The following is a 13,771-nucleotide window of genomic DNA, read 5'->3' on the forward strand; positions in this document are numbered from 1 at the left end:
ACAAAGGCAGCTCCGTCTGGCCTGAAATCTGGGAACACAGCAATGAAAAGGGGAGTGGGCTAGAACTAGGAATTGGTGTGTTGATGGTAGGTGACAATAGTAAAATTCGGGGCCCTGTGTTTTCCCAAAGATGTTTACAAGTAACTATGAGTAAGGCCACCCTTTCTCCCCGTTTCTCACCCGCAGCCTCTACCTGCTTGAATCCTTCTACATGCTACATATGGTTGTCCCAGGTGTCACCTGCCTGCTGCTTTCAGGACCTGGAATGAGTTTAGTCTCTTTGCACACTTAGCAAAAACCACCATCTGTGTTACAGCTTGGAACACACATGAGACCCAAGAAAGGGGCACAACCACTTCGTGGTTTCTGCTGGACCTCAGCTCCCTCAAGTGCTTTCTGACCTCTTTTTTTGTTCCCCCCTCAGGTGCTTGCAACAGCCGCTGAATGAGTTTCTATGACAAAGCCACCTGGTCTGTGTGTGGTGACAGCAGGTGTGTTCTCGCTGATAGGGTGTGCGATTGTCACAATGCTTAGCAGTGCAGGTAGAAAGTCTAGCCCTGAGAGACCGAGGTTGGTGACAGTTGTGTGGGGGAAGAGAGAGAGAGAGAGAGAGAGAGAGAGGCAGGGAAAAGAGAAACTGCAAAGGTAATGAAGAATTGGTGTTGCCTGGGAGGTCAACCAGATACTTGCTTTCTATGTGTGGTTTTAAATTTTTAATTAATTTCTTGTACTATTCAGACAAGTGAAGTTTGTGAGCTTTCTCCTACCATCAACCCACAGCTCCCTAAGGGGGTCTGAAATGGAACTTCAAAGCCAGCACAGACTGTGAAGTCACATACCTGAATTATGGGCCATAACGTAGATCATTTTGGGGAGTGGGGGTGGGGAAACCAGAGGAGTCAGATCACCAGGGCACCAAGAATCATTTTGGGGTGGCACTTAATTCTCAAGGGGGCGAGAGAGGGCGTGTGATTTTGAGTAGAAAGTGTTGAGTCACTTAAGTAACAATCACAGCTAATATTTATTGAGCATCCAACGTGAGCCAGTCAGCGCCCTAAGAGTTAATGGGTGTGAATCATCTCATTCATATCTCACCAACCACTCTGAGGTAGGCACTGCTATTATCTTCAATTTGCTGATGGAGAATTGAAGGCCCGGAGGTTTAAGTGACTCAGTCAAAGTACATAACCACTGACTGAGCAGACTCGGGTTTGGATTTTCAGTTTCTCAAAACCTTTATTACCTGCCCTAATTTAGAAATATTCTTAAACTGAAAGAATAGGGGGGAAAAGATAAGCTCTTCAGCTACTCATAGCACTTTGAGGGCTGGTCCAGTTCCTTGGCGTTGGCAGCACTTGTGAGGAAGAGGGAATTGTACTCCGAGGAGCCTACCAGAGCCAGTCATCTAGGTGGAAGAATTGCACGCTGTAAAAGCCTGCAGCTACTTCTCAGGTTTTCTTTTACACAATCAGCTTGGGAGGGATTTAGATGTGTAGGCACAATGGGCTAATTTTTCCCTCTCTTGGGCTGGCAGCGTGAGGTGTGACTATTGGTTCCACCCTAGGATACTCGCTGGCACAACAGACATCAAGGCCTCTTTGAGCCAACAAGAAGGATCTTGATGAGCTTGTTTGGTGGATGAGCCTGGGCGAGCAGAACAGACTTGGGGCTTAAACAACTTGTGGGTAGGAAGTTAAATGAACTCCTTCAGAGTGCCAGGCTATCAGGGAGGCCTATGAAAGAGGTGCCTTACAAAATGCTACCCTCTGACAACAGATTATTTTCCCTGCTCAGGGGACTACTTAGGCTTAGTATTACTCCAGTCTGGGTTCACCACAGAGTCATGTTTAATAACAATGCCTGCTCCGCTTTCCTGCAAGGGCTATAACTCCTGTGTTTTGCAGAATGCCTCACAAGAATGGCAGGGCACAATAAACAGTCAATAGTGATGTTTACTATGATAACGATCTCCCAATGCCTTTCATCTGAGGCTCTCAGAGAGCTCTGCAAACACTAATTAGCTAGGTGTCAAGGCGGCTCTCTGTTTTTACAATACATTTTCCCATTTTACAGAATTTTAAATTGAGACCCAGCTAACTTAAGTGGCTTGCCCAAAGTCACACCGAGAGTTTAAATTACTGATAATGATGGTGCTTTGCATTTCCCTGGCGGATGTTTTCCATGGTGATACAGCATGCTGCAAAGATAATTTCACAGTGCCTTAGAGAAAGGAGGGGGGTAGCAAATATTACTAGCTGTTGGCTTGGTTGGCTAAACTGAGGCAGAGAGGGCAAATAACTCCAGGGGATTTGATTGATGTTACAAATCCATCCTCAGAGCGCAGCATCCATGCCTTAACTGGGAGGCATGATGGTTTCATACCAGGAAGATAGTTATAGTTTTACAAGCAGAAACACGTTGCAGAACGATACCATATTAACATCCGGGAATGGGTTTGTTCGAATCCACATCAAGAGGCAAAAGGCATGAGGTGAACACTTCAAAGAAAGAAACGAATGAGTGGAGGGGGTGCCAGTGGTGGGCTGCCAGCTCCTCTCTTTGAAAATCATGTTTATTAGTTAGGATTCCGTCTGAATGCACAAGCCCTCCAGTCTATTTCAGTGGGATGACAAACCTAGGTCCACGACAGCTTTGTGAGTGGGCACTGGGCACATCAGGGTCTGTCTTGTCCCATGTTCCAAGTCCGCAAGAAGAGGTCCAAGGACACCCACTATCTTAATGTCTTCTGTCGTATCTGCTCTCAATCCCCCCTGCTCCCCCACCCCATGGAGGCGCACTCTGCGAATCTCATATGGTTCAATGCCCTGATAACCAGCGATGCACTTTTCTTAGCAGCATAGGGGAAAGAGGAAAACCTGGACAGAAATATGCAAAGCTTACAGGGGACCCGCCTTCTTCCAGGCAACAGTTCCGTAGTGAATGGTGATCCTCTCCTGAAAGGTTAAGTCAGGCTTTTGTAGGAAAGCGGGGAGAAGAGGTTTCTAGGTGTTAGGAGTTCAAGGGAGATTTGCCAACCCAGAGACGGATAGCTTTCTCTATTAGCAAGGCATGTTTGAATAAAGTTTGCGCTCCGCCCTACTCTACCTTCCCAGGCCTGTGTGGGTTCTGATTGATTGAGGAGACTTCCAGAGAAGTGAGCGCCCATCCCTTTTCTGGAATGTGTGTGCACACACAAGCACAACAGAAAGAAAGAAAGAAAGAAAGAAAGAAAGAAAGAAAGAAAGAAAGAAAGAAAGGAAAAACTTCAGTGAAGAAACTACACTACCTTCCCGCTCTCATTTTTGAATGTTTACACACACAACCCTACCACATGGGTGACTTGAGCGCCCAAGAGACTGAACTCTTAAAAGAAAGACCTTAGGAATGGGTTGTAAATGTACACCTTAAGCATTTTCTGTATGAGGAGGAAGCTCAGTGCCAAACGCTCGCACCCACTGATACTCTTTAGGGCAGCGTCGGGACCCAGTTGCCAGCATTAAAGCTTGCATCTTTGATTGCCTAAGTATGTTGACAATCTAAGCCATGGCTTTGTGTCCATTTTGGTTCTGAGGGTCCAGGGATGACAACACACGTAATCCCAGTGGACTCAGGACTGTGTCCTCCTCCAGAGGCATGCTCTTACATAGCAGGCCAGATAACTTCCTCAGGATATGCTGTCAGGGGTAGACAGAGGAGCATGGGAGCTGTATGGTTTGACTGGCTCTACACCATGTATTTTGTGTGTTCTCTTGATTTGTAGACACACACCAGCAGGGTTCCTATACACATCTGTATGCCTTTGCCATCAATCAGTCCATCCACCTAAACACTTCCCTCCTGAGTGATTTCGGGTGTCACGTGTATCTCGATAGATTTACTTTGTACAGATTTTGAATGAGCGTCATCATGACAGCACTTTCTGACAAGGGATGGGAGGACAGATGTAGATAAATTTCAAGCAACACCTGCCATATGAAAGCTTCTCAGGAATCTCAAAAGCAACCTGCAGCTGAATTTATTTTCTTTATTCCTCACCCTCAGGTGAGGAATTTCCCATACACTGGTCTGGCCCCTTAGCAGTAGACATGAAAGACAAACAAAACAAAACAAAACAAAACAAAAAAACAAAACGAAAAAAACCGATCATCTACGAGTCCTTTCCTCATTCAATTCCCTCTGGACAACCACTAAAGAGAATGTATCACGCACTTGAAGTTCTGAGACGGTTAGATAGGCTGAGAGTACCCATTGTGTGTTGGTAAAGCCATCACAGCTCACCCATCTGATTTCTGGGGAATCGTCTCCAGCACTCCGGTGGGAGTCTGTTCCCTCGCTCTCTGCATACACCTAGCCAACTTCCATGTGCACATCATATCAGCAAGCAAGATTTCTCTTACCCCATCCATGTGGATCCTGACGCTGGGTACCAGCCGGAAAGGGCTAGCCTGTAGACTTCTGGGGCTGCTTTTGGCTTTCCTGTTGTCCTGCAAGGTCAGTATTCGAGGGCTGCGAAAGGAGCCCCCTTTCCACGGGCCCTGCCCGGAACGCACACCATCCAGCAGACGCACCAGCAACAGGTTGGCAGGCAGAGCCTCGATGCTGCAGAACACCAGGGTCCTGCATTCCGGGCACCTCAGCTCCTTGTGGGCCTTGAAAATCCTCTGTAGACATGGTTTACAGAAGGTGTGCTGGCAGGGGAGGACTTTGGCTGTGACATCGAGCTTTTCAAAGCACACAGGGCACTCCAGGAGATCAAGTAACGTCAAATCATCCATTTTATTTTAAAACGCCAGTCCCGACCTGAAGAAGCAGGCTCCACATTGTAGGGACAGCCGAGCCCGGAAGGAGTAGAGCCAGTCTTTTGGGAGCATCAAGAATTCCTTGCCTGTGTGAAGGAAGGAGGAAAAAAAAAAGTGTGACTGCCCTGAGAGGTGTGTCCCACCTACATGGAGGCAGTATCTTGAAAGGCAGCTGCAAGTACTTTGTTCCGCGAGCTTCGGATGACTCATTCTGCCTCAGTACAGGAGGTTAGAAGGCTCAATGTGCCTGCTGCAGGGATCCGCGGGAAGTCTGCACAGTGACTGGCTGCTCATTGCCTCTGAGCCGAGGGCCCTACGAAGGAGAGAAGACTGGCCCGCTGAGGCAGGGAGCTACTTCTCTACTGGAAAGAGTGGAGGAGCCCTTTCTCCCTCCCGGAGCCCAGTCTGTCAGCTCAGACTTAGGCCCTCACAGTGCAATTTCCCTTCCTCTCACCCCTATCTTACGCCTAAGCAGATGAGCTTGGAGAAATGTTTACTGACTCCCATACAGATGCAGACTTCTTTCCCTCACAGTAGAGCTTCCTCCACTGTTTTGTTCTCGCAATATATAAGAAAAATTCCTGCTCCCCAATATTGTTTCCCCTAAACTCTGTCCCCTGTTCCCCCCCCCCCCCCCCCGCCTTCCTTTACTCCAGAGTAGTTTAGTGTCAGAGACTTTCTTTTCCTCCTACCAGGGCCTGTTTAGTTGCTTTGACAATTGTCCTGGGTTTCTGCTTGAAGCAGAAAGGAGTTCAGGCTTGTGGTCACAGCCTACAGAAACTTAGAGGAAGCAGCATAAGTGAACAGGCAGGGGTGTGTGTGTGTGTGTGTGTGTGTGTGTGTGTGTGTGTGTGTGTGTGTTCCGAAAACAAGCCTGGCTTTAGAAATAGTTTCATTTCGGATGCCTGAAACCAACTCTCCAGTTTGGAGAGGTCTTCCCACAGTAAAAGTCAGCTATGCCCAGGCTCCTGTGACAGTGATGACAGAAGTGGCCTGTGAACTTGGCAGGAAGGCCTGTGGCCCCCAGCAGTTAGCACAGCTAAACTGAGACAGCCAGAGTGTTGGGGCGGTGGGGGTGGGGTGGGAGTGTCTTCTCCAGAGCTGTTGGCATGCTGGAGAGGTGCGTGAGGCTACTAACCTGGTGCCTATAACTGCAGTTGCAATCTGCTCTCCTGGTTTTGGGCTCAGCTGGGGAGTGCTCCTTCTAACTGGCCAACCTCCTTTCCTCTCAAGGGCTGGGCAGCACAGCTGCCAAGCTTTGAAAACTTCCAGTTTCAAGGGATCACCTTACCCAGCCCTGTTAACACTGTCACTGCCGGCTGCTGCCTGTCAGCCACACCTCAGCTAACCTATCCTTGATGTCACAGCGTAGGTCCAAGCAGCAAAGAGTTTGTGGACCCACCTCCTCATTTTTCGCCCTCATTCAGGCAGCTTAAACTTGCTTAGTTAGAAGCATGCCAAGGTGCTCCTACTTATTTTTAAACTTTTATAAGGATTTCCTGAGAAGGTCAAACATATTAATGATAGCTGTGGTGCAAAGATAAGCCAGTCTCTCGTAAAATACTGGTCTTAAAAGTGATAATCACTCCTTGAATTTTTGAGACAAGGGAGACTTCAGTAATCTTTGACTCAGTTTCTTCCAATTAAAAAAAGAGTTGGGTGTACATGCACATACTTTGAAAATCCAAGCTCAGGAAGATCTTTTAAAAAGGCCAAAGTAATGAACCCCCAGCACCTGTCTTATTTCCTGCAGACATTCCACACATCTATATGATGCTAAAGTTCCATTTCTGATTTATCAATAATTTTTTTTATGTGAAGTTGCGAGGCAGTCGATTGAGTAAGGAGGTGATGACGTTACATAACAGCAGGGTGGCCCCTGTCTGTGTCAGCTAGTATTCTAAATACTTTATTTGCATTCTCCCTTTTACCAATGAGAATGCAGCTAAGGTTTACTCACTCAGATAAGGACGCGAAGACAGGCAGGAAAACAGGTCACCCTACAAGTGGCATCAGATGGAAGGTAGATGGTCTGTGTTCTTAACTACGCACTCTGCTCATGGAGTGAGCAGGCTTTAAGAGAAGAGAGGGTTTGAGGGCACCCACCCTTATCTAGGATGGCAAGAAGTCAAAAGATAATGCCCTAGCCTGACCAATCAGCATGCTTTGCAGATGAGGCAGCTATGCCTAAAGAGATCAAAAGATTCTCTCAAGTTGCAGAGTGAGTTTAAAGCTGCAACTAGAAACTGGCTCCTCCTCCTCCTCCTCCTTCTTTTCCTTCTCCTCCTCCTCCTCTTCCTCCTCTTCTACTTCTTCCTCCTGTTCCTCCTCCTCCTTATATCTTCTGGCTGGGTGTGTGGTCCACACCTGTAATCCCAGTAGTGGGAAAGCAGAGGCAGGAGGATCATGACTTTGAATCTATCTGGGCTATATTGTGAGACTTTGCTCCCCACCCTAAATACAAATCAATTTTCCTTTTCTTTTTTTCCCCCCCCCTGCCCTCTTTCTGTCTATCTACCTAGTTACTCTTCGTATGTTTAAGCATAGGGGTAACAATTCCTTTTCGCGGGGAGGGGAGATGGGGTTGAACCTAGGGCTTCTTGCTTGCTAGAAAAGACTTTATCAGTGACCTAAACGATCTGCCTGATAACAATTCTTTACTACGAGGAAGTCACTTTGACATGACTTCTTGGAAAATCTTAAGAGGGAATCTAGAAGCCTGTGGTGCTTTGTCTTTCAGTGTTTTCCCATGTCAATTCCAAAAAGACAAAGAAAAAAATTTAAATAAACATGAAGCTCAGAATGAAGGAGATGTCTAAATGGCTCGGGCACAGCCTCCTCTTCTCCTCTCAGGCCTTAATTTCCACACATGCTCATTTCAGAGAACACTTGTAACTCTCCGCCAATCGCCCCTTGAGCTTCACCAGCATCCCATCCCATTCAACTTTGCTGTGCTGCCCATGGGGTCAGTTTGAACGTCTCTGCTGAGTCTTCGTTTCCATGTCCTCTTAGGAAAGCTCAGCTCCTCTGTGAACTGCTCTGCAGTCTCCTGCCTTCTAGAAAGTACCACTTTAACAATAGCACTTCTGTAGCAGGGCTTTGGAATGCCTTTTCTGATACTCTCTCTCTCTCTCTCTCTCTCTCTCTCTCTCTCTCTCTCTCTCTCTCTCTCTCTCTCTTTCAAGACAGGGTTTCTCTGTGTAGCCTTGGCTGTCCTGGACTCACTTTATAGACCAGGCTGGCTTCGAACTCACAGCGATCCGCCTGCCTCTGCCTCCCGAATGCCCTTCTCTCATTCTTAAACATGCTCTATCTCTCTGACAAACCTGCATCTGCACCTACATGCATACACAAGCTTGAATGAGAAAAGTATACAGCATTTGTACATAGATAATACGTGTATAACAATTACAGAAATGTTACAGACAACCTAATGTATGCCAGATACCAGTGAGAAAACTTTAAGCAAATTGTCTCATTTTGTCTTCCAGGAACTCTTGGTGGTAGGTGCTGTAACTTTTTCAGAGTTACAAAACTTTTGACTTCATTCTGATTTTTCATGTTACAAAGTCCTTTATATACCCTGAGTCTATTCAAGTATTTTTACTATGTAAGTCAACATGCTTTTACACATGAAGTCCGCTGTGTATCTATCAACAGATTGCAGAAACAGCCCATGAAAATAAAAATAAAGAAAAGTGGGGTGCTTTGACTCCCACCTTCTTCAGTGTACCCGATCTCACAGCCCCTTTCTATTTCTGCAGAGTCAGGGGGTCTCACAATTCCTGAGAAAATTCAGTCACATCTGCTCCCCTAAGAAGGCAGGGTAGTGCAGTGAGCTACCCTTTCCTCGTACATTTGGCAATTCAAAACCACAGGGTGAGATGGAAGGCTTTGGGTACTAGAGTAGAACAGAGAAAGTTAACATTAACCAGGAGTGGGGGGTGGGGGGCAGGGCTCTCAAAACATACCTGTAGGTGGTCCCTAACCACCCACAGAGAGTTAAGTCTCAAGTAGACCTGTTCTTTTGAACTGTTGGAAGATGGGTGGATTTGGATGGGGATTTTACTCTTGCTTTCCCAAACACTACCTTGGCATCAAATCAGACAAACAGTTCCTAAAAAAACAAACAGAAGGGTGACCTCTGCATCCTTCCCAGACTCCAGCCTCCACCCCCCCTCCCCGACCGCATTCGGTTCATCAACACTCTTTACAAGACCACTCCAGGCTGCATGCTTGTTTAATATCTGTGCGGTACTTATGAGTTTATGCTGCTTGCCTTTACATGTCAATTCATGCTAAATGTAGGAAAATCTGATCGTTTGGTTCCCCTACTCAACATCCTTCTTTCTGGCATCAGGCTGAAATCCAAGTGTCTTTTTTCTGGCGTGTGAGATCGTGCATGATCTGGCTTATCTGCCTGAGCTTGTGCGAACACATCCCTCTCTATTCCAGAAGCATCGCCTTTTCCCCCTCAGCCTCCTTTCTCTCATGCTCCCTCTTTGCCCCGGCCACGTTCTCTGTAACTTTGAGCTTCGATCAAATGTCCGTTCTTCTGGGAGGAGGTCTTGACTCTGTGAGTAGCGAGTTTGTCCTCCTGTCCTTTTCTTTCACAGTTGCAACTCAGAATTTTAACCACCCATTAATGTCTAATACTCCCACACAAAGCAGAAGGGAGCAAAGCATGTCCTTGTCCAACCATGTGACCCGGTGTGTAGTTGATGCCCGATACATGTGTATGAATGGACTTATGCGGGGAAGAATGAATGTATGGATGAATAAACACCGTTTGAAACGTGTTGTGCTCGGAACTGAGGCATAGTGGCCTATGTAGAAGCTGTGGGTTGTGAGTTCAACTTGAAAGACTGTATCAACAAAATCACATTTAGATCGCTATACATCGAACCTGTACTGGATCAGATGCATCTTTGGAGTCAAACTGAATGTTCTGAGCTCCACCTTTTATTTGCACTAAGAATTTTCACCAGATTCAGGTAGATGCCACTTGGCAGTATCTTGAGTCAAGATCTTGCATATACTTCTTTCCCCCAGAGCCAGATGTTGTCTGGTGGTACCATGTGGGTCACCCTTGGCAACCTGACCCAGAAGCCGGAGTCTTCTCAGGTGAGGGACCTTTTGGAGGAGGTTCTCATCTCTCTTCTTTCATTTATCAAGGGTGATGCTCCTGAGAGTCAGAAAGTCCTGTGAGGTGAGCAGGGTTCACCTACAGGGGACACCACACAGATTGCGTGCCTCTGACTTCTGCCCCTGAATAAATTACCTATGAGGAACCAGCCTTTCTCTCAGATTAAGAGAGTTTCTTCCAACTTGAAAATTGTATCACAAAATAAGTGCAGTTGGTTTGGATGTAATTTTGGAATTATAATTTTAGTGGTACGCCATCTAAAACATACTATTTGGTATAGTCTCTCTGTGTCTGTGTGTCTGTGTGTCTGTGTGCTGATGCAAGTGTGTATGTGATGGCACAGATGTGGGGCTCAGAAGACAACCCCTGGGAGCCATTCCCTTCTTCCACCAAGTAGTCCAGGGCTTAGATTCAGGGGGTCAGGCCTGTGGAGCAAGTGCTTTCGTTTGTGAAGCCATCTCACTGACCCACGGAAATCATCTTCATTTTCTGCTCGTGGCGTTCATAATCTCAGGATCTCTACTGTAAACCTAATCATTCATAATCAATCCTTAAATCCTTCAAGAGCGCTCCCATGAACTCTAGCTCTCTCGAGCGAGGAGAGCCCTGACTCCAGGCAACCTTTCTGCATTCTGGTGGAGGCTTACACTGCTCACAGGCTTCCTTCAGTGGCTAGTATAAATTTGCATATGCATTTGAAACATTTAAATAGAGATTTGCTGTTTCCTGGTGTTGAGTCAGCCCTTGCGATTTGATTTTCCAGTGAGTCCTTGGGAGCTTTTGGTGTGCTTCAGAGAGTGGATTGAGTGTGGGAAACCGGCAGCTTTCTAACAGTGGACATGAAAGCAGGCAGAAGGGTGGTCTGGCTGGCTGTTGAACAGCCTGTCTTTCCTGAAAGATGCAGGCCTGGAATGAAGTTAACTGAGGGATTTTGTCTCCCATCAGAGGGTGTTTGCAGGTGATGAGTGTAGTTTAGGGTCCTTCTATGGAATCATCAGGCATGAGGTAAAACGATCCAGGGCCCAGACAAGGACAAGGAGTTACTATTAACGTTCTCAGGAGGACCTGCGGTCCTTAAATTTAATGAGAGGTAATTTCAATCCGTGTCAAGAGCAGGATTGTGGAGTCCTACAGACCTGACTTGAGTCCCAGCTCTGCCAGTTACCACATAGCCTGCTTCATCCCTCTCTTCTTCATGTATCGGCTGAGGTTATTAATAGGGTACACCTCATGAATTCTTTCCGAGGAGTCTGTTGATGCGTACAACAACTGCTTACTAGATGTAGGATTCTCCTCCTCCTCTTCTTTTCCTTCCTTTTTGGTAAACAGATTTCATAAAAATTAAAAAAAAAAGAGAGAGAGAGCTGAAGACTTTTCACTCTAAACTGAATTAACCCAAAGGAATTAACCCAAAGGAAGAACACACCAGTATGTGTGACCAGCCAGCTCTCTATCGACTGGCATGCTATGCCCAATGCACCTATCAGTTCTCACAGTTACACCCACTTTCATGCCTCTTGTTATGGTAATATACTTTGAAGACATTAAATCATTTTTTCTGATAAAAATTACATTTAAAAGGAAACTTCAGAAAAGAATTCTGCAAACAGATTTACTTGCTATAATTTACAGGTGAGAGCAAATGCTTGTGTAATTATGACCGAAAAAAAAGGGGGAATGTTGACAAGTTCTAGCATGGCGTCAAAGACTAACTCTAGACTGAAGTTTCCTTGGTAGAGTCAGGAATTAAGGGATGAGGCAAGAAGGCCTTTGTCACCCTGAGACTGAGAGAGACCCACTCTGTGATAGGGTATCCAGCTTCGGGACACTCTGTACTGTAGCACCTTGTATGGAAGCGGGTGACTGAAGGAACCTGCCCGTTGTGTATCATCAGGAGTGGTTTGCCCATCTTGGTGACAGTCTTCATCTTGATTTTCAGCAGACCAGCTTGGTAGGTGCAGCCATGTTTTCTCCACAGACCAGAAGGCAAGTTTAAAGGCATCCTGTGAGAGCAGAACGTGGAAAATTAGGTAAGCCTGCAGCTTACCATGCTGCCAATAGCAGAAAATGACTCGGCTGTTGAGTCCCAGACAACTGCGTGCCCATGTCCGTTGTCTCATGTCTGTTATTCCTTATAAGATGCCGTAACTGAGGCGGCTGTGGGAAGTGTGCAAGGAGTTCTCTGTGCTGTTCCTGCAAACTCTCGTGAAAAAGAAATTCCATGTATAGTTATAGCCATATAAGTATACCCAGTTCACCCACTGCTATAGCACATCCAGAAAGTTAATTCTGGTGCAAAACATTTGTACCCAAGCACATTACTTACACTAGCAAGCAGTTAAGAAGAGCCTTAATATGAAACAATGGGAAACTGGTTAAACATATGTGATACGTGAAAACTATATGACTATTAGCAGTAATAGAGGGAGGTATGTTTTATGTCATGAAGAACATTCACAGCCACATGAACAGAAACTTGAAAGTCATGTGATTCCAGGCTGTTTTACTTTATTTATTTATTGTTCTTTTTTGAAGGGGTTCTTTTGTTTGCTTATTGAGACAGAGTTTCACACTGTAGCTCAGGGTAGCAATCTTCTTGCCCCGGTGTCTCAAGTGCTGTGGTGACAAATGTGTGCCACCATGCCTGCAGAGTCCAGGTTATTTTTAAAAGTGCACAGATATGCAGTGGTATGGTTAGAAGAGTATATGCCAAAAGTTAACAATGATAAGTCAGCTTATTAGTTGATTTTTATTGGTTTTAGTTTGCTTATGCATCTTTATATCTTTTAAAGATAATGAACATATGGTTCTACCATGATATATATGGTATGTGTACATATATATTAATATTGACAATAAAGCAGACCATGGTGACACACAAGCTCTTGGGGAGGTGAGCAAAGAGAATCATGAATTCAGGCCAAGCTATGACACATGGTGAGTTTGTGGCTAGTCTGAGCTACCTGTTTTTTCTAAAAACAATAGTAAAAACAAAACAAAACAAAAGCAACAAACCCAAACCCAAACCAGCCAATAAACTGACCAAACAAAAAGCCAAAACAGGGGCTGATAGTAGAGTGCTTAGCACACAAACATGAGGACCTGAGTTTGACCTTATAACCCATCTGAAGAGCCACATGCTTGTAATCTCAGATCCGAGGAGGCAGAGACTGATTGCCAGGGCTCGCTGGCCAGCCAGCCTAGCCTACTCCGTAAGTTCTTGATCCCTGTGAGAGACCCGGTCTCAAAGAGCAAGGGTGGTTATTCTTAAGAGTGATATGCAAAGTTGACTTCTGCCTCTACTACATATATATGCTTACATGTACACCTAAAAACACATGAACATGAACACACACACACACACACACACACACACACACACACACACACACACACACCCCAAGTCCCCCAAATAGCTTAAATCATCAAAGATTTACTAAAACATTTGCAATGAGGAGCAGGAAGTCCAAACAGCCTGCCCATACAACGTAAAATAACCATTAAGATAATGAATCCCATGCGCTGTGAAGGAACAGTCGGCCACTGGCCATTCAGAACTGGTAAGCGCCTGGCAAAAGGAAAGGCTGTGGCCGGCGCGCCACTCCTAACTGGACTCTCTCTTCTTCCACTGTTTCCTTTCTGAGGAAATCAATAAATGCTTTGATTTAAAATCACAAGCAGGATTCAGCCTTCACTCATACAATAAGCAGATTCATGCAAAAAGCTGACGATTTGCCGAGGCTGTTGTGCAACCACAGTCTTGCAGTTTTGATTATATAGGCAGGGAAACTGCAAAACTGAGTCACGGTGAATGCTATGATTAACC

At 45.7% G+C, this 13,771-nt stretch overlaps 1 protein-coding gene across 6 annotated transcripts in view; it reads right to left on the minus strand.

Annotated features, from left to right (window-relative positions):
- The window catches only part of SH3RF2 (SH3 domain containing ring finger 2), a 116,582-nt gene extending 109,736 nt beyond the window's left edge, over positions 1 to 6,846 (minus strand). For 3 of the 6 annotated variants that reach the window (XR_014778459.1, XM_084778198.1, XM_084778197.1), the window contains exon 1: positions 4,398 to 4,961. Coding sequence is in view for 5 of the 6 variants with exons in the window: in XM_084778198.1 (XP_084634324.1) it covers positions 4,398 to 4,775 (378 nt within the window). In the remaining variant the exon portion in view is untranslated. Of the gene's footprint in view, positions 1 to 4,397; positions 4,962 to 5,937; positions 6,052 to 6,759 lie in introns of those variants that run through there. The other 3 variants (XM_084778196.1, XM_084778195.1, XM_084778194.1) reach the window with 3 other exon arrangements.
- Between the last annotated feature and the right edge of the window lie 6,925 nt (positions 6,847 to 13,771).

Source organism: Acomys minous (genome assembly GCF_964271855.1).
Source record: "Acomys minous genome assembly, chromosome: 4".
Taxonomy (NCBI): Eukaryota; Metazoa; Chordata; class Mammalia; order Rodentia; family Muridae; genus Acomys; species Acomys minous.